Below are 20702 nucleotides of genomic sequence, written 5' to 3' on the forward strand. Positions count from 1 at the left end.
GATGAAAGTGTGGGGCTGCAGGGCAGGAGTGAGAATTGTCTAATAGTGTCTGAAGGGGAGGCTGTAGAAGAAAACCCAGCAGAGTAGCAGGGCCAGGACTTGTTGGGCAGTCTAGCGGGCTCCCCCTAGGTGGGACTAACAGAGTGCCCGTCTTCCAATTCTTAGGGGATTGGGATAGGTCTACCAAAGCTTTTTCACCCTTCTTTTTTCTTTCTACCCCCCTCCCTCATGTTAGCAAGGATTTGGGGGCAGCCCCATCCTCCCTGCAGAGGGTGGAGGCTGGGCAACAGGACTTGATTCCTCCCCTCCTTGGCAACAATTGCAGACTTTCCTCTCCTCTGCCCCCAACATCTGGTTCTTTATCTGGGGACTTGGTCCGCAGAATATCGAATACTCATTCGATCTAGACCCATTGGGTATTTGCCTTTAAAACATTTATTATTGAAGTTAATCTCTCTTGTCCTCCCCCCCCCAACACCTTTAAAAAAATAAGACGAACAATTGTATGAATTTTTACAAAGATTATCCCAGAATTGATGAGATTCATCCAGGCACTGTTCCCTAGGCCAGATCCCTTCACTGTGGAGGCCTTGGCTCGGTGACGTCATTGGCCCACTCTGCACCCCCAATGCCAAGCACCCACAAGATTTCAAAGGCAGCTCTTCTACAAGGGTAGGGGGGCTGGGGAGAGGGTGATTGTTCCCAGGAGGCTTCAGAGCATTGAATCCTAAAGCCCCTCTAGCACTCCTTTGTCTGCATTTTCGGTTGTTAGGACTCACACCTTATCCCAGAGGTATAAGTATAGGGAGCAGATATTTCTGGGTGCTTGGGCCAGCTCTTGGGAGAATGGCATGTGATCCACAGGGGTAGGTGCTTAAACTTCTCTCCCTTTTAACCCTTTGTATAAGTAGTTGGAAATGTTGGGGCCTGGGACTTGTGCATTTTTGTTTGAGAAGATAGCTGAAGGAGGAGAGAATGTAGGGAGGCAGAAGTAGAAGGAAATAGGCAAGATAATGGCTCAGGGATTCCCTCTGCCACCTTCTGCGATTGGAACTTTCGAGGAGGCTCCCAATGGAAGCTGGGAAGGGAGTCCCGGTGGCAGTCCCAGCCGCCCAGGCCTCGAGGAAAACATTTCACATTCTGTGAACCACGAGAGGACTTTGTGGTCTTAATTTCACCGCCTGCAGCTGCCAAGTTCGCACATAAACTCTCCTAATGTGTATTTTTTTTTTTCTTTCGTCTCTTTCTGTACTTTCTCCACCCAAACACTGGTGTCACGCTACTCAGTCGTGAAGGCGTCGATGGGGGTGGGTGCAGGGTGCTGGGTGTGATTGCGGAATAAATATGGGAACCATATTTATATTTTAAAATAATGGATATTATATTAGCATATTCAATGAGCTCTAACAACTTTTAGCGGTTACCTTCCTCCCTCTCTCCCTCCTTCCCTTCCATCCTTTCTTCCTTCCTCACCCTCTCTTCAAGACTCAGTAACCCCGCCTAGACAAGCAGTCAGTGTACCGGAAGCGGCAACCAGAGCAGCAGCGCTAAAACCGGAGGCGGTGGCGGCAGCGGCAGCGGCGGGACCAGGTGGTGGCTGGGGCTTTGGGGGTGCGGCGGGGGCGGTTGCGGAGGGGCCCGCGCCCTGACACACGTACCATTCACTCAGGTCGGCGCCACGCGCCGCCACCGCCGCCGAGGAGGCCACCGGCGGGTCGCGGCCGAAGTCCGATGAGGGCGACACCAGGGCAGACGGCGTGGCTGAGTCGTAGCCAGAGCTAGGCGGCGGCGGCGAGCGCCCATGCACCTTCATGTGCTTACGCAGAGAACTGGGGTGCGTGTAGCACTTGTCGCAGCCGCGCACTTTGCACGTGTATGGCTTGTCGCTCGTGTGCACGTGCGAGTGCTTCTTGCGGTCGCTGCTGTTGGCGAAGCGCCGCTCGCAGCCCTCGAACTCGCACCTGAAGGGCTTCTCCCCTGGTGGAGGCAACGCAGAGACATTAGTGCGCGTGGGTCGTGGCCCCAGTTTGGCCTCACCACCCTTCTCAATTTCTCTGTCATTTTTAGAAAAAGACCCACAGAAGATTTTCATAAACCTTCTTTCCTTTTGGCCTCTCAGGACTAGCACCCCCTTCGCCCGCTCAGAGCGCGCCCCTAGCTTCCTCCAGCACGCCGTCACCCCTCCCCCTCTCCCGCCCGGCCCGGAGCGGGGGGCGGGGGAGGGTACGGAGGAGGAGCGATGAAGACTCCATCTTTGTCGAGTTTCCATCCTGATCCACTCTGGTTGTTTTCCTCCAAATTTTCTCCACTCGGAACCAGAAGTATCTTTGCCCGAGAATAGAGTTGACCGAGGAGCTAGCGTCCGTTTGCTTTAAAATTGCTGTTCTAGCCAAACGTCTGTATTCCTCCCATCACCCCCTCACCCCCCACACACAGTAGTCAACCTCGCACGCACCCTACCATGGCCCAAATTATTTACTAGAGTAGATTTTGTGCAAACGCCAAGGTGATGGAATAATTTAAAGATGCGCAGCCGTTGCACACGATATGTGCATAATGTGGATTCGTGCTGCAGGAAAAGGTATTCTGAGCAATGATTCACTTCAGACGCGATTTTTACGGGAAATGGAGCCCCCTCCCCCTTCCCTTCTACCCCCTGAGGGCAAACATTTAGCAGCATTCTTCAAATCTTGCCTAAACCGTCCGGGATCCCTCCAGATACGCGCGCCGGCAATAATATTTTATTACGCTGCTGCAGCAGCCTCCCGGAGACGCTGCCGCTGGCAGCCTGCTCTCCCAGTCCGAACTGACTTGAGAGGTCGAAAAGCCTCCCCAGACCACCCACGCCCGGCTCTCGGGCCTTGCAGGCCTGAGCTGAGAGGCGGGCGCTGCAGGGTTTGCCCGCGCCAGGCGGGATCCGGGGCCTCTCGCGTAATCGCACCCTTGAGCTCGGCGGCTTCGGGATGAGCGCAGCTGCTGAGATCAGACCAGGCCAGGACAAGCGGGCAGCCGGGATAGACCCGCGAGGGGTTCGGATTCGTGGTGCGATGCCCTATAGAGCCGCGGGAAGGCGCGAGCGCGCGTTAGGGTGGAAATATTCGCCGAAGACAGAGCCCCAATCCTGGAGCTCACTGGCGGCTGGATTCGCTGGAATGTGGGGGTGGAAAGGACCCCAAGAACCCGGAAGCCCAGGTTCCTGCTGGAGCTGCAGATGCTGTGGCAAGGTGGAGAGGAAGTGTCTAGGCGCTTTAAACAATGGATGCCACCGGGCGCCCAGGGTTGAGAGAAAGGCTACCAAGCGTCTGGCTAAGAAAGCGATGCATGGCTGGAGGACTGTTGCCTTTGTGGTCGCTTCTCCGCCGCTTCCAGGAAGGCTGGGTGCTTTGGGGCAGGTTTGAACACACAAAGCCCCTATTCCTGAGCCGGGCTGAAGCTCAGGCGGATTCAGAGGTTTGCGCACAACCCTTGCCTCCGTGCGGCTGCGGATAGTGAGCCCAGGGTTCTGGCAGGGCCGGGTCGTTGCGTTCTGACCCTGCAGGAGTACTGCTAATACAGTGGAACACTGGGCGGTGCTGGCATCTGCCATTTCTCGGCACACTGGTACCATTTTATTAAAACAAAAACAAAAACAAAAACGAGAAAGATGCAGAATACATCAGTGTCCCTATTTGCCCCTTGTTTTCTCCTCTCTGATCCCTGTTGGCATCTGCAAAACTAAAACTTTTCTTCCTCCCTTCCTTCTTTTCTTTCTAAGATTACTTACAAGAACCATGCAATTCAGGGCCTGCAAAAGAAAACAAGATTTGCTGAGAACACAGAGGAGGACTAGAATTTGAGGTTGACCGCCCCCCTTCCCCAATATTCCCCTGCACACTTATCCCATCTTGCCAGCACCTCGTTGAACATTCACGTAAAACAGAAACAATGATTTCATCCCAGACGAGGAGCAGAGGGGAAAAAGCATGGCACTTCGAGCAGTCTGGAAGTTCTGAGGCCCCAGGGATGCCAGGTGAGGCCGCGCCCACTCGCGCCCTCCCGGCCTCTCCCCAGCTGCAGGAGGCCCCCTGGACTTCACGCTTAACACTGCGCCCCCCCCCCCATACACTGCTTCCCGCCCCCTCCCTTCCCACAGTGTCCGGGCGCTGCGCCCTGGGTGGGTGGGTGGATGTGCAGAGGCAGGGTAGGGCCAGGACCCTGCAGCCGGTCCGGAGCGGCCGGGGCCTGGGGCTTAAGTCAAGAGGGGCCGGAGTCTCCTCCCAGAGGCTCAGCACCCGGGAGCGGCCTCCTCCGCGGCCCTGCGCCAGGCCCGCCGGACAAAGTTCGGAAGCCGCGGGGCAGTTCGGCTAGCGCCATTTTCTCGCACTTGTGGCTGGACCAGGTTACCGAGCATCTCTGTAGCGGCGCGGTCACTTCTCTACCTGGGACCCCCCGCCCTGTCTCTCTCTAACGACTGGCGGGGAAGGTGGGGCGAGCCCCCAGCTGAGGGGTCCCGAGAAGGGGGGGTTGGGGGACAGGCGGCCGGGTCGGGCCGAGCTTGGCGGCTGCCCCGCATCTCCCTCGCGGCGGCACCATTGTTCCGGGATTGCTGTGACCGCCACAAAGTGAAACCTTTCGGCATGGGGCTTGGGGCAGCTGCCTCCCAAGCCGGGCCCAGGCTTCAGATCCGGGAGAATCTCAACTCCTGAGAAATCAGCTCCTGTTCGCCGCTTCCGCGACTCGAGGAAATGAAACGCCATTAATATTTGAAAAGGCAATTATTTTCCTGTTGAATCGAGAACTGTCTTCATGAATAATTTGTAGTGAGGTCTATTGCCATTTGAGAAACATTTTGTTGTTTTTTTTCCCCCCCTCTCTCTGTCTTTTCATTACTTAGGAGGGGGGGTTTGAGAGAAACGCTGGAGCAGGAGAATCTCAGTAGGTTTTTTTTTTTTTTCTCTCTCTTCCTTCCTTCCTTCCTTCCTTCCTGTCTTTCTTTCTTTCTTTCTTTCTTTCTTTCTTTCTTTCTTTCTTTCTTTCTTTCTTTCTTTCAACTCCAGAGATAATGAGTCAGGACTGCCAGTGGAAAGGACGCACTTAAAATTCTGTCCTGAATGGACGCAAACCTGAGCCAGCCCGGGCGCACTGAACTTGCTTCTCTGCTGTAGGTCGATTGCACTAAGAATTTAACCATTTTCTGCTTCATGGACTTCAAACAGTAGGCCGGCAAAGAGCAGTAAAAGTTTGTTTGTTAAAAAAAAAAAAAACCCGTCATTAAAAATGAGTTCCTTCTCTGGCTCAGGACTGCGCGTCTACCTTCGCAGTACGGGCCATCAACTCCTGGAGTCAGCGGGCCTGTGGGAGGTGATGGGGCCTCACTTCTCCTCCCCTCCTCTGGGATGAAACTCGGAGAGCGCTAAAGGGGAACAACTGCTTGCGGAGGGGGTGGGAAAGATACTGGAAACAGTGGGGGGGGAAATTGTACATTTCTAGATATACTATGGAAATAAAGGAAACTAAGAGTGGACTTTGGTCTGGACTCCACCTGTGCCAGCGTCCTGGCCAAGGACCTTCCCCAAGATTGCAGGGCTTGGGGGAGAAATCAGGCTTTGCAAGTTTCTTTCCCCAGCAGTATCAGCCTGGGGGAGTCCTTTGACTTCAATCCTTGCTGATATTGCCACCAAGAAGAGAGGTGAGTAAGGTAGAGCCCCAAGAGAGTAAGAGAAGCCGGGGGCACCAAGCTGGAACTTATTTTATCTTCTCCTTTCCCCACCAGTCCCCTTCTCTGGCCCCCAAAATAGAGGAGAGGAGATGTTGCCTTCTTAAACTTCTAGGGTGTTTGGGTGAGAAAACCCTAGCTAGAGAGAATACAAACATCGGCTGCTAAACTAATTAATGTAACTTCACAGGCTGTTCTGGGAAGTGTGAAAACTTTCTCCTTGCAATTGCATTAATTAGAGATGCTTCTGGCCAGAGGAGTTCAACTTTGCATGCTCTTCAGCAGGCTCCTGTTCTTTCTGTTAACTAGAACTAACAGATGTGGTTGACACATGTCCCCATTTCACTTAACAGCTCAGTAAACGACATATAAGGCAGATGAGTCTCCTTGGTCTCTGCTAAAGCAAAGGAGTTTGTCAAACATCCCAAGTGTCAGGTCACCAAGGGTCCAAAACCTGGGCAAAGTCAGCCCATGAGACCCCCAAATCGTCAAGAAGACACCAAGGGCCCGATGATCCCTCAGTTCAGGTGGTAGTCAGGTTGTCAAGTCCACCAGGGGAAGAGCACTTGCCTCAGGATTCCAAAAGGACCAAGAAAATGAAATTGGTACTATGTCTTATGACTTTGGGGAACAGTGCTGTTTTAAAACCTGCAAATCAAGCTCGATCAGCGAACACACATTTGCACACACAGAGACCCAAGTATGTTCACACTCGCCCCCTCTCACAGAGCAGAAATCACTTGCTTTCCTCCACACACAGGCTCAGGAAACTTATGTGATTCTAATAGAAGGGCATAATTAGTATTTTATGGACTTGGGTCATGGAAATACCAAGATAGCCTCCCTCCACCCAGATGGAACTTGAGGAAATCCAGCCCCGAGGGCCCAGAAGAGGCCGCCTGCTCCCCCAGAGGGTCCGCACGAGACAGACAGTGCCGAATACTGACCTGTGTGAGTTCTTTTGTGTATTTTGAGATTTTCTGATCTAGCAAACACCTTCCCACACCCCGGGAAAGGACAGGGGAAGGGCTTCTCGCCCGTGTGCACGCGGATGTGATTTACAAGTTTGTATTTGGCTTTAAAGGGCTTGCCCTGGCGCGGACACTCCTCCCAGAAGCAGATGTGGTTGGCCTGCTCCGGGCCGCCGACGTGTTCCACGGTGACGTGCGTGACCAGCTCGTGCATGGTGCTGAAAGTTTTGGAGCAGAGGCGCGGGGGCGCGGGGCTATCGGCTGCCAGCCACTTGCAGATGAGCTCCTGTTTGATCGGCTGGCGCATGTAGCGGAAGAAGGCACCGGGACCGTGGGGCGCCGTGAGGTTCACGGTCAGGTTCATGCCCCCGTAGCCGTGCAGGGCCGCGGCAGCTGCCAGGGCGTCGCTGCGGGCCACCGGTCCCGGCGTAAAGGGTTCGGGCCGCGCATACATGTCTCCAGGGAGCCCCAGACGCAGGAGTCCGTTCAAAGTGCCGCTGGGGGAGGCCTGCGGTGGCTGCTCTTGAAGGCCCGGGAACACCGAGGGGCTGGAGGCGGCAGCAAGCTGGGGGCCATGGTGTCCGGAGCTGCTACCTGTTGTGGAGACAAATAGCGCGCGTGAGAACGGGCGGCGTGGGCCGAGCATTCCACCGGGCCCCGGGGGGCAGGCCCAGCCCAGCCACACCACGGCCTCTGCCGTCAGCGCCGGGACCGCGAGCCAGACAGAGGCAGCAGCGAACGGAATGGACAGCAAGAGGCCAAGCACCTCCACTGCGGACCGGCTGGGCAGCAGTTCGGTAGAGCCCCCTGCCGCTCCATGAGCGGGAGAGGGAGAGAGACTGCAGGGCAGGTGGAAAGGGCAGTGGGGTGCGCAGTGCTGAGTCTGTGGGTTGCTCAGGGACCCCGGGCTGTGCTCCAGAGGGGCCCGACCTGCGCCCCCAGAGAGCTCTGGCAGCCAATCCCCTGGAGCACTCAGGGGTCTCGGAGCCCTGCGGGGAAATGGCAGTGAGGGAAGCGGTGATGTTTTAGGTGGTGGTGGTGCGGAAGCGCCCCAGCCATTTTTTAAATTTCAGTGCCCAGCTCTGCTGAAAGAGGGTGGCCTGCTGGATCCTGGCCGGGGCTCCCCAGAGCTCCCTAGGTCAGGTCGCTCAGGCCAGTCACCTGACAGCAGGGAGGGCAAAGAACAACCACAAAAAACTTATGCAAAGTTTTTTTTTTCCCCCTCAAGTTTCGGGGTGTGTTCCCCCCTCCCTCAGTCTTTAATGCCTACTTGAAATCCCGTACACTACAGAGGTAGCAGCGGGGCGCGTGAGGAAGTGAATAGAGATTCGGGGCCATGGCCGGGGCCCGCGGAGAGGAACAATCGCCTAGGTCGCCTATTGGCCCGCAGCCGGGCCCGACGTCAGCAATGACAGGTCCCGCCACACGCAGATACACACACACACACACACACACACACACACACACACACACACTCTCCTGCTCCAGCGCCTCTCCACCCCACCCCACCCTACCCCCAACATATCTTGCTTCTACTGCTCATGCGCTCTGACCCGGGCACGGATTCTTTTCTCTCCTCTTGAGCCCCCTCCCCCTCCTCTCTGGAAAGCTGAGTAGATCTGCTCTGCCTCACTGCTCCAGGAAGTGAGAGGGGTTGGGTTATGCCTTCCTTCACCACGACTTTGGGGAGGGGGTGTTGCGCCTTACGTAAAATACTCGGGTTATTAGACGGGCAGTCCAGCCCTGCGGACGGGGCAGCACCGGCCGCGAGGGGATGGCGGCCTGCTTGGTGGGTTTGTCCCCGGAGCCAGAGGCGGGGGGAGGGGGCTGCTGTACCCAGGGACTGCAGACTACGCGTCCGGGAGCGGAGGAAACTCTCAGGCTAGCAGCCCTTGAGCTTTATTATTATTTTTTCTCGCTTTTGCCGAAATTTCTCGTGTCCCTCATGTCTCTTTCTCTCATTTCCTTGGACTCCCCGACCCTTTCCCTTCTCCCCACTCTATCCTTCCCACCTAGCCTTGCCAGCCTCTCCTTTCAAGTGGCGCTCGGAGACCCCTAAACCCAAGAGTCCGGCCCTGACCAGACCCAGAATGACCTGGGAGAGACTGGCCTCGAACCCACGCCACTCTCCCGAGAGGGGCTAAGAATCCTCTCCGCCACAAACCCCTTCGCCCCGCGGGCCGGCTGGCCAAAGAAACAGAGGCGAGGGGCACGCTGCAAGGAGAAACAGGTCCTCATCCCCGGGTCTCCCCGTGTCAATTTGCAGTCTTAAGCTTTGTACCCTGACGCCAAACAGAGCCTCTGGGAAACGGGACCGCGATCACTTCCACTTTCAGCTCCCTCCACTTGTTGCCAGTGGCCGGAGTCTCTGCGTCTATGCTCGCTAGCCCTTAGGGCTCTGAGAAGAGTGGACACCAAGTTTCCCAGCCCAGGCTGTGAAAGGGACTGCGGGCCCACGGCCTCCTTTCGCCGGACGCCCTCCCAGGCTGAGGCTCTACCGTCTTGGGGTGGGGGTCGGCGGGCGGAAATAAACCTTTCAGTTTCGGCCTAGCCTAGTACAGCCTGAACAGGGGGGAGTGTCCTTTGTCTGCGCCGCCGACCGGCTAGGGCTGGCTGCACAGCTTGGCGATTTAAAGGGCTGCTCGCCCTAACGCCTGCCCTGCTCTCTGAAGCCAAAAATGCCAACTTAGGTACTTGGGCCTCCCTAGCGGCCATAGAAAGGGCCTCCAAAGCAGAGGAAAGCTTGGATTTTTAAGAGAAGTTGTAAGGATTGAGTAAAAGATCCCATATCCCTAGCCGAGGTGAGAAGTTTGGACAGATTGCAAGGAACTCTGACTTGGAGTTGATTGAGCTGCCCCACCCACCCCCAGCACGGAGAACTATTCTTATACATTTCCTGGTCAGTAAAAAGGGTTTCTTTTAAATTTTTTAAAAAAATAATTAACTTACTTATAATGGTTGGCAGATTCTTTGAGACGTTCTTCATTTAATACATTGTTCCCCGCTTGGGCCGCATTTTAGCGAGGGATTAACTTACACAATTTCCCTTGGCTTTGACAAGTCCAGGTCTTTTGCTCCTCTGGCCGGCCGGAAGAGCTTAAGCAATGCGACCAATAGATGCTGCGTTAGCATTAAAAAGAAAGAAAGAAAGAAAGAAAGAAAGAAAGAAAGAAAGAAAGAAAGAAAGAAAGAAAAGAAAGGAAAGAAAGGAAATGAAAGAAAGAAGAGGAGAGAGAAAAGAGAAGAGAGGGAAAGGAAAGGAAAGGAAAGGGAAAGGGAAAGGAAAAGGAAAAGGAAAAGGAAAAGGAAAAGGAAAAGGAAAAAGAAAAGGAAAAGAAAGGTTGAAGGAGAGCTTTTGACAGTCGAATCCTTTCTGCTCTGGAAACCAAGGATGTGTACATAGTGTTGAGACTAGACTTTGAGGATTTGTCTCCTTCCTGGCTTTTACCTCCTCCCATACTCTCTCTTTCTGGGATTTACCCTTCTGCCACAGAAGCCTCCTCTCCTGTCTCTCACTCTGTTTTCCCTTCCCCCTTGTGATGGCCAGGCCTAGTCTTAGTGGTTTCAAGGCTCCTCACTGCTGAGGTGTCTGTTGAATGCGCAGTTGTCTAGGCAAGTGTGGGCCAAACCCATGAAGGGCTTCTAAAGACAAACAAACAAACAAAGAAACAAAAAGCCCCCCCCCACACACACACACAAAAAACCCAAACCCAAAATGAATGTGTTCCTCCCTGGGACCCCTTGCCTAGATGTTTCTCCTAACCAACTCTGATAGAGCTTAGTCAACTCCTCCTGTAGCTTTCAGGCCTAAGTGCAGGGATACTTCTGCAGTGGTCCAGCAATAAAAATATCTTCTTTTCCACCTGAACCTACATGATCTACAACTTACTGTTCAGGATGTTTGTCAAACTCATCATCCACTTTTGCTCCCATTAAATCTCTGATTTGCACAAAAATGGATCCCTCAATATATAACTGTGACCTCACCTACATCAAAAGCTTGGAATAACAGCAGAGAAGAGGGGTATTAAAATTGTTTTAGTCTATGGACCCTTTTGGAAGCTTTGTGAAGCCAGTGGACTCTAATAGTCTTGTTTTTGTTAATACATATAGTAGAAGAAACATGTAACTTTCCATTAGAAAGTGGTGAAAATAAAGATGCAATTTTTCCCTTTCAAGTTCGTGGACCCCCTAAGTTCTAAGCCCTGACTCTGTAGACTCTAGGGATAAGAAGCAGAGGTTTTATACTTGTAGACTGTTAGTACGCTATATACCCTTACTAACTTTACCCTTGAAAAACTTTGAACATGTGCATGGCTTTTTGTGCCAACAGCGAAAGGGCAGATATGTCTGATTCAGCCAAATTCACTGATAGTAACCTGGCCCCATGGAGCTCCTTCCCAGATGCAGCATTCTCTTGAAGTACTGAAAACATATGGACCCATCCCGGGTAGATGCTTCTTGAGTAGCCAGGGATTACTTGACCTGCAGGTCAGTAAGGCTGTCTGATCCTTGCAAGTTCGTTAGAGCCACATGGTTCACACGTTGGCTAAACACAGAAATGGGACAAGGAATTCTCCTAGAGGGACATTTTCCCAGGGACAGAGACAGGGAGGGGAAAAAAATCCATTTACCCACTAATATAGACAGGGAACTCTAGGTGATTACACGAGGGTCTTTAAGGCATATCTCCGAAATAAGACCCAAAGCAGTATCCAGGTAACCACAGATGACAGGTGGAACGCCGATGGCAGGGAGGTATATTTTAGTTTTCGGGGTGGTTTCTTTGAGTCTTCCAGTGCCAAGTATCAAAGAGTCCTGACTTCATTGACTTGACAGGGCAGGCTGAGGAGTGGTGTTCCTCAGTGGTGCTCACAATTTTTCTTTCAGAAAGTTATCTCACCACACTGACTCCCAATACCAAATGCTTGGCTGGAGCATTCTATTTCTAACCATGCTGGGAGTTACAGCCCTGTTGAGTTCACTTTCCTACTTGATTTGCAGGAGAAAAACCACCACATTCTGCAGTCCAGAGATCTTCAGCAGAATTCAAAGAAGCACTGGAGGCTTTTGTAGGGGCCTGTGTGGAGCAAGCTCCACCACCAGATGCCAAACATCCATCCAGTGCCCAGAATCCTGCCCTAAGAACCTTTGTTCACCTCAGCCTGGCCAAAGCAACAGCATACACTAAAGTGATTTTTTAGCCCTGCTGTATAGAAATATGACATTTGGTGGCCCTGCCATCTGCCAGAGCTCCTCACATCACTGGTTCAAATAGGGGAATGTCTGACCTCTCTCCTTTGGAAAAGAAAGAAATGGGGGAGGTTTCAGATCAATAGCTAGGCTATTTTTCCACTTTGATCTTTTAAGCAATGCTAACTGATGATTATCTGTTGCAGGTTATGCCCAGAGCAGGGTCTCAGGAGCTGAGGGCCACCACACAGAGCCTAGACGAGAACAAGCCTTCTTGTCTGAATATTTGCATCTAGATCTGCAGTCACTTGTTCAATCCTTTCTTCCCTGTTTCTAGCCAGGTTACCACCCCAAACAAGAAACATATCTCTTTATAGGCTATTCACAGACAGACTTTAGATTCCTGCAGTGAGAGGTTGTCTCTAGTCTTATGAAAAAAAATAATAACTTAAGCCCCAGGAGCCCACTGTATGTCCCAGCCCAAATTGTACAAAGGAGATGAGATCTAGGATTTTGGAGATAAAGGAAGAGATTTCCCTCCTCTGCTATGGAAGTTTGGGCTTTAAGCATCATTAATGGAACTGAGTATGAAAGAAAATATACTTGGATAAAATTTAATTTCCAAGCAAGGGTTCTGCTAAACATCTTTTGACAAAAGATTAAGAAACATGGTCAAAGACCTTCCAGAACAGCACTGAGGGATTAAAACAAGTGAATTTACATAATAAGCACATCTCTCTTGAGAATTCTACCATCGAATTATCCCAAAATAATAGAAGAAAGCCATTTCCTGAGTTGTCCATTTAACTTTTGTTAAGAAGGTTGATTTTCCTTCCACCAAGGGAATACCTTGGAGGCAAGCATCATCAGTTGGTGGTATAGTTGAAATGAGGAAAACTAGAAGCGCCTGGAAGGGAAAACACCCAACCCTAAATCATATGCTTATTCTAAATGGAATATTAAATTAAATTCTTCACAATGAAGGTATTCCTGACAGAGTGGCTGTCAGTCACTCCCTGTTCAGACACCACATTGTGGGAACGTAGTTGCCGCCACATTGCAGAAGGCTGGTGTCCCTGGTAAAGATGATGCATATCATGTAAACCCCATCACCAAGATCAAAGTCTGCTCCTTTCATGGAAGCCAATACATGTCAAACCTCATTCCAATCAAATCGTCTGGAAATGAATTCAAGATGAATATGTCATAGAATAATGTGACAGTGGAACTGCAGAAGGTCAGGGGTGGTTGTTTCAATGAGAGAGTCGTCAAATATTAATTCTAGAATGTCCAGATGAGTAGGCATTGAGGGGGATTAGCTGGCTGCTGGTGGGATGTTGTGTCACTGATTTGTGTGCAAATGCATCAAACGCCAAGGTGTTGTTCTCAGTTTCATTGGAACTCAAGAAATATCTCCAAGCTCACAACTCAACATCACCAGAAGACCAAACAAAACTTCCCACTATAAAAGAATAACTTCAGCAAACCAATATTCGAAAGAGGATTTTAACTTACTAGACTCTTTTAGGGAGTTTCGGTAAAGCCGTAATCTTTTCCTCATCACCAAGGAAGTCTTGTATCTCATTTTCTGACTTTGAGCCTGTTTGAGAAGAAGAGAGATGGTCACTGGTTAAACAATTTCATACATGTTTGTATGGCAAGATTGTGTGGCCTTAATATATGAGTGAAAAACAGTGTGGTCTGAAGAGTCTTTCAGTCTTTCTTAAACCATTTTCAAATTTTAAAGTGAGAGAAAGCACTCTGCTGGGAACTACCATTGCAAAACAATATATCCTTCATGATACAAAATATTAAAAATCATTTTCCTCCTAGACATTTTTTTGTGAAACTCATTTGTTGATTTCCCTTGTAAATAGGATTTAAGCACCAGCCAGTGTTCAAATACCTCTAACTTCTTGAATTTGAATTTAATGTATGAGAAGTTCCCATTTCTTTCTTTAAGTTTACTGAGTTTAGTAAAATGTAATGAGGAGGGCTAGGTGTCCTCTGGGAGGTTGACAGGTTAAAAATTGAGGTACAAATATTGAAATTGAGAAGAGAGAAATTTCTTTGTGGATTTGTAGATCTTGCCCATAGTGGTGTGGGATCCCTTATCCTTACATGGCTTCCACCCTCAAACCCATTTGGAAATCCTCATTGGTTGATTTTTTAAAGTTAGTATAAAATTCACCACAATGGTGGGGGGGGGGGAAGTATCATTTCTATCATCTGGTCCTGGTTGGCTCCAGTTCTTAGTTAAGAATGTCAGAACTGCAACCCCTCCCCTCTCCCGCAATACTTGCATCCCTTATCAAATTCACTTTGTGGATAATGCTACCAAACCTTTGGCCATCTTAAAGTCTGAAACCCATCCTGGGGACCTTTGCATCTGTCAGGCAACACTAAAGACAGTGGAACAGCCAAAGAGAGACGATCCACCCAGCCCCAACCCTCAATTTGGCCTAGAAAGACAAACAGTCATTGAAAAGGTCTCAGGCTGGACAAACACAGCACGCCCTCTGTCAATGAGGACGTCTGCCTGTCTTGACACTCCAGCCCACAGAACAAGTGATTGTTTAACTTGTTGAACCACAGGCCAAATCCAAATGGGGCTCTGCTATCTCAAAGGCTTTCCAATTCTCTATGCTCAAAGATCTCTTTCTCTCTCCCTCAACCCTCAACCTGGGCTTGAACTAGCTTGTGTGTTTTTGCCCTTTCCTCTGTCTTTTCTAGGTCCAAGCCTGAGGGGTGTGTGTGTGTGGGGGGGGTAGACTCACCTTTTCCCAGAGGGTTTTATTTATTTTCAATTTTTTTCTAAACAAAAGGCTTCTATCCCCAAAAGTAATAAGCTCTTCCCTGCACAAATCAGGAAAGAACGGGGCCCAACGTTGCATTCCTACGGAAGTTTGGCACGCGAGGCATCCTCGCTCTAATTTCCTCATGGCAGGATATCTGGCACTGGAAACATTCTGGTTGGTTGGGATTAGTAGAATTTACCTTTTTGCTTCAGAGGAAAATGGGTGTGTTTCCCTAGAGAGCCCCATCCACCCACAATGCTGCCCAAGTCCCTCCCTGCTTAAGAGGCCTGGGTCGCTTCTACCCCTAGATCCCGGCAGTCTTTTGTGCATTACAAACCCACAGGCATGCAAACAAATGCTGCAGAGGCTGGGCTTTGGGCTGGCAGCCTGGCAGCTGAGAGCTTATGCTGCTCTGTAGCAGCTCCATCACCAGGCTGGTGTAGAGAACCAGGGTAAATATCTCCTCCTTTGGTTCAAACTCTGGTCCCACTTAGCAAGCCAGTTATCTCACAGAAGGAGGGGTGAAAGAATATGGGAACAATCCCTGGGCCCCTAGACATGAGTTCCCCACTAAGCCAGGGATATAAAAGCTCTGAAAATGCTTGGCTAAGTTCTCCTCAAATTACTGCTCCTGGTTTGTCTCCGCACACTCCCATGGCTATTTAATCAGGAGTCAGGAGCACAACCTGGAGACATCAGAACTTACCTTCCTCCTCACACTTTGAGAAGAGGAAAGGGTGCCAGCCAGCTGCCGTAATTAATTGGTTTGGGGGAGAGCCAAGCAGGTGGGCCAGTGGGTACATGCAAAAGACACTGTTTTTCTTTGGGGGAACACCGAGGCTGAACGTTGTAGGGTCGCCCCGGACTGCTCAAGCCTGCCCAAGGTCAGAGGTCACCTACAGCCTGCTCTCCAAGCCAGAGATTTTAGTCCGGGAGCCATGAACGCTGCTCTGCACTGATTAACCCGCAGGCACTCAGGCAAAGGCATGCCGGCCTCTCGGCCACGGCTCAGCTGGGACGGTGCAGAACAGGGGCCCTTCAGCCTGCCAGGGAGCTCTGAAGCCAAAACCAAAAAAAGCTCCTGGCTTCTACCCGCAGTCTGCTATTGCCAGCTGCACCGACATCTCCCCGACTCCCCTCCATCAGGCCCTTTAGCACAGAGACAAGGCTGGACTGTGTGACGGCCTTCTCGCCTTTTTCTCCTCCCTTGAGGAAAGAGTCCCGGGGTTTCCCGGCTGCGGGCTGAAGGCTGGGTGACCTCCGTGGGCTCAAAGAAGAGTATGCATTAGTGGGTTGCCAGCAGGACAAGCCGGGACATTTAACTGTCTCTTTGAACACCCCCGACCCCCACCTGCCGGCAGCTAGATAGAGGAAAGGAAGTTGGTGCCTCGCCTTGGGTCGCTCTGAGGCCAATGCTGTTCGAAAGTGGGTAGAAATATGGCCTTGGAATCCATAGGGAGCCTCCTGCAGACAGTGCCGGCCAAGGTACAGCCCTTCAATACCCCTTCTCCATTTCTAAGACCTCGCTGGCTTCCAGCTGTCCCCATGGACCGCCAACCTCATTCATCAACCCAAAACTTTCCGGTCGAGCCTTTGAGGCAGTCCTAGCTTTCTTTCACATCTCGACTCAGTTCCCACCTTACTTGCCCCAAATTTCCTGTGTCCCTAAATGTCTAAGATACTGATCAGAATTCTAGGCGGCTGCGGCCTGCTCCCCAGAGAACTAGTCGTAGCCCTCGTTCGAATCTGGGAGAAAGAAAGCCAAGTCCCGAACCCGTGGCCCGCTACGCGCAGAGAGCGGATCCCAGCGGTCAACTTCCTGAAGCAGGACGAGGATACGCGAGGGCGAGGATCCGGGCCCCGCGGCTGACCCAGCCAGCATCTCCCCTCCGGTTGGGGCGGAGAAGTTCCATCATCTTGCTGCCAGCAAGGCTGACTTAGCTCCTTTGACCCTGGAAAGGGGAAGCCGGGTCCCTCTCTGCCATCCTCGCAGGGACGGGCGAGAAGCTGCCTGGAGAAGGGGGGGGGGGGGGTCCTCCTCCTGGAGAGGGTCCCGCTCACTTGGTGAAAAGAAAGCTCTCCGCCACGACTCGCCTCCTTGCGCCTATGGTGGGGCACCCAGGCAGTTTACAAGGAGGGGAGGAAAGGCGGGTGGGTAAGAAGCTGGACTTGGTCCCGGTGCCAGTGGGAACCCCATTCGTCCTCCTTGCCCCCCCCCCCTCCCTGGGAAGAAAAGATGGACTCATCCCCAGCGCTGCCCTTGGCGGAAGGGCCCCCTCCTCCCCTCAATGTCAATGGGGTGGGGCCTATGCCCACGGTTGGGGGGCTAATGAGGGAGGGGATGGGGAGAAAGTCTAGCTGGGCCTCTTTCTCCAGTGGGGTTTGGGTGCCAGTGGCCCCGCGAAGGGCGCTTGCTACCCGGCAGCTGGCTGTACAGGTCCCGTCTATCTGCCCCCTGGACTCACACACTTACCCCGCTCCACCTGTTGCCGGGATCGCCTCATTTCTGCACATCACTTTGGGGTGGCCGAGGGGGAACCACAAACCCCTCCAAGCCTCTCTTTTGTGGTTCCAGCGAGGCGGTCATCCTTCATTTCTCCTTTTCCAGCTTTCGGGAAGCAGTTAGGGAATGTATGATGAAGCAGAAATGAGCCGTCAGGATGATATTTTAATGGCTTATATGTCACGTTGGTGCATGTGGCTTTGAACTGGAGCCGCTTGCGTTTCCTGCAGAGAGCGCCGCAAATCCCACTTGATAACTTCTACAACCCACAACTTTTTTTTTTTTCCTCACATTCACTCTTACCCTGTATATTTGGAAGCGTTTCCTAAAAATACCCTCTTGTCAACGTCCCCCTTGGATTTTCCACGGACTGGAGAGAGAGGACTGACTTTTCTTTTTTGAAGAATTATTTTCCCTCTCCCCCTCCCAACGGCTACCATTCCCCCTCAGGTCCCCTCCCTTGTTTTTTTTTTTTTTTTTTTTTGAACGGCAGGCGAGGTGGGTTCAATATTTGTTCTCCCTAGTGAGAACACTATTACAGCCTCTAGAGAAAACTTCTCCTTGCAAATAAGGTTTTTACAACTGAAATGAAGGCAAGATCCAACTTCCCCTTGAGTAGTTCTGATACATCTTTTGAACAAACTGTCTAATTGTTTTGTTTTGTTTTTGAAAAACCACCCCTCAAGCCATAGCCCTTTTCCCTCCATTCCCCAACCTGGTTCCACTCAAAGTTGGTGGGGAATACTGGGCTGCTATACTGACTTGTTGCTGGGGACAGAACATATGATTTTTTTTTTTCCTTTCTCAAATTTCTATTTCCCAGCACAATAAGCACAAATGCTGGCCAGGTCCCTTCAGACACCGGGAAACCATCCCAGATACACAAGCGGAGTTTTGAGCCGGCAGAGCCCAGGGAAAGGGCAACTCATCTTGCCAACACCAAGCGACAATCTAGTCGATGAAAAGACCAGAAAATTAGAAAGGCGAGGAGAGGCTGCCGCTGACCCTGCCTTCCTCCCACCGGTGCGGCCCGCGCGGGCGACTGGGCAAAAAAATATTCATTTTCATTTTTTCCTCTCACTGGGGCACTGGTGAGTTTCCTAACGGGGCCGCCAGTGAAAGGATGAGTTGAGGTTTCTTTGTCTGAGAAGAGTTTAGGGCTCTGATTCAGCTGCAAAGAAGCCAAATGAAGTTAGAAACAAAGGGCAAATTGAAGGATTCCGACTCTTGGCTTTTTGTGTTTTCCTTACTAGAAAATAATTAGACCTAATGAATATGCAGACGCTACAGCTAAACCCTCGGCCGGCCGGCCGGGGCTGTTGGGTTTTAAACAGAGCTTCCAGAAATGCAACCTTCATCCCCCAACCCCCCGCATCTGCGTGCATTTTTTGAAATGCATAAATGTTGCTCGCCTTAATTGATTGAGTCACAGGGATTTTTTTTTTCCTGCTTTTAAGTGCCATACTCCTCTACCTTTCAACAATCATTTTAATATATAGTCAATGGCTCTTTGTGGACGGGACAAAAAGCAACTACGCGCAGTTGTTGAATAGACTTTGCGCTGGGCAAAGACAGGTTAATCGAGGGCCGCATCGCGAAAACAAGCGAGTGTTGTATGTTTGCACTGAATCCAAATGTCTGCATTTTCCTAACTAAATCAAAGGGAGTGTTATTTCTTTTTCTGCTCACTCATCTGAAGGTAAGTAAATTTTCTCTGGCGATCAAAAGCCTGGTCGGCAACAAAGACCGCGCCCGCTTTTTCCACCGTCCTGGTGTGGCGAGTTGCGGAATTTCAATAACTGTGACAAGGGTGACTGATTTGTGAACCAGAAAAGGTTTGAATGTCACAAAATTTACATTGGTCCTATCTATCGGGGATTTAAATACCAAAAAAGTATTCGGGGATTTCTAGGGAGCTTTGGGCAGTATTGAAGAACAATGGCGCGTTGGGAAATTTACAGTTTTACCTGAATGAAAGGGGCCTCGGTTGGGAACAGGAGTGCAGAGGGAGGGGGTTAGCGGGGGCAAACCAGGGAGACTAAGGAAAAGGAAGAAAAAAGAAGAATAACCCAGGAGAAGGAAAAAAAAAAAAACCCAACTCGGCAACAATGTTTCCCATTTGCCACACACAAAAATATGTCACCTTAACAATCTGGAAAGTTAAGAGAGCTCATCCACCTGTGCTTATTGGGGGAGGGGGGGAGGAGGGAAGCGCGGGAAGCCTGGTTTATTTGATAAAAGTGAGAAAATCGAGGCAGCCGATTACCCTCAGAAATCACATTTCTTGTAAATTCATAGTGGAGTGCCCGTGTGCTACCGAGATCTTAAATTATGAACAGGAGGGGGACGAGGCAAGAGGGAAGCAAACTTCAAAAGGAGCAAATAACAAAAGCCTCCTTTGCTGCCCTTGAAGGGGTGGGGGTAGAGGGGAGAAGAAAGAAAAGAAAGTTGCTGAATCGGGACATTCTGGAAGTGCCTTAGCTGTGTTTACCAGCCCCATCCCCACCTCCTACTCTCGGAGACGCCCGGAGTAGCTAATCGCTCAGCTAAGAGCAGGTCTGAAGAAGGACTAGATAGAGAAAAAGAGAGAGAGAGATGATAGAGATAGAAATAAGAGTGAGAGGGAGTGGAAGAGGGAGAGGGAATGGGAGACAGAGAGGCATCAGAAGAGAGAAGGAATGTATATCACTGCGAGAAGGAAAAGGAATCGTGGCAAAACAATTCTTCCATGAGAAGAGGGAAAAATTTGGCTAAAAAAAAAAAAAAAAAAGTTGCTACTCCTGGCAGCCCTGTTTGTCAAAAGGGGATGTCAAGCGCTTTACAATACCTGGGATTGATGAGGCGGGCGGGCCAATGAACGGCGCGCGGCGCCTCGGCGCGCCCTCCGTTGGCGCGGCGGCTGCAGGAGGGGGGAGTGTGGGCACACCAATGGGCGCCCGCGTCAGCAGCACGTGACACCTCCCCCTGCTCCCATTCATCAAGGGGGGGACGGTGTCGTCCTTTCAATTCATTTATCTGCAGGAATGATTGCTGCTATCAGTCTCGCGCTCACCGCCCGGCTGAGGAGGTGAAAGTTTCTCCCCAGGAAGATAAACCGCAAAAGACAATATTGTGCATGATTTGCGCCTTTTCTTTGGTTTTTTCTTTCTTTCTTTTTTCTCCCCCCCCCCTTTTTTTTCGCAAAAAGCAGAGGGGGAAAAAGGAGAGTGAAGGAGCGAGAAGGCGAGCCTGAGAGAAAGGAGAGAGAGAGAGAGAGAGAGAGAGAGAGAGAGAGAGAGAGAGAAAAGAAAGGGCGAGGGGCTAGTGGAGAAGTAAGGAGGGGCATACGGCGCGAGGCGGAGAAAGGGCGAGCAGTCGCGGCTCCGGCGCTCACATTCCTCTATGCTACAAATCCGGGAGGAAGTTTTTTTTGGGGGGCTGAGATGCTCCATGCCTTTCCCTGGGCAGCCTTGACGCAAGGTCCTCTCGGCAGAGACTGAGCGGCGAGAAAGTGCGAGCCGGGCCGGCAAGGTCTGTTTGGCGGGAGCCGGAGCCCGCCTTGC

The 20702-nt window shown here is 51.2% G+C and overlaps 1 protein-coding gene across 1 annotated transcript; it reads right to left on the bottom strand.

The window, feature by feature from the left end:
- Nucleotides 1-1480: 1480 nt before the first annotated feature.
- Nucleotides 1481-14784, bottom strand: ZIC4 (Zic family member 4). The gene is made up of 4 exons (XM_047873993.1): nucleotides 14637-14784; nucleotides 13375-13459; nucleotides 6643-7260; nucleotides 1481-1977 (listed from the first exon to the last, which is right to left on the bottom strand). The coding sequence occupies exons 1-4, from the start codon at nucleotides 14751-14753 to the stop codon at nucleotides 1481-1483; spliced, it is 1317 nt and encodes a 438-aa protein (XP_047729949.1). The 5' UTR covers nucleotides 14754-14784.
- Nucleotides 14785-20702: the final 5918 nt, after the last annotated feature.

Source organism: Prionailurus viverrinus, chromosome C2 (assembly GCF_022837055.1).
Source record: "Prionailurus viverrinus isolate Anna chromosome C2, UM_Priviv_1.0, whole genome shotgun sequence".
Lineage (NCBI taxonomy): Eukaryota > Metazoa > Chordata > Mammalia > Carnivora > Felidae > Prionailurus > Prionailurus viverrinus.

Coding starts and splice junctions, on each gene's coding strand:
- ZIC4 (XM_047873993.1), bottom strand. CDS start 14,753: ATGCAACGTTGGGCCCCGTTCTTTCCTGATTTGTGCAGGGAAGAGCTT. Junction 13,460..14,636: donor ATAAAACCCTCTGGGAAAAG/GTGAGTCTACCC, acceptor CTTCTCAAACAG/GCTCAAAGTCAGAAAATGAG. Junction 7,261..13,374: donor AAACTCCCTAAAAGAGTCTA/GTAAGTTAAAAT, acceptor TCTCCACAACAG/GTAGCAGCTCCGGACACCAT.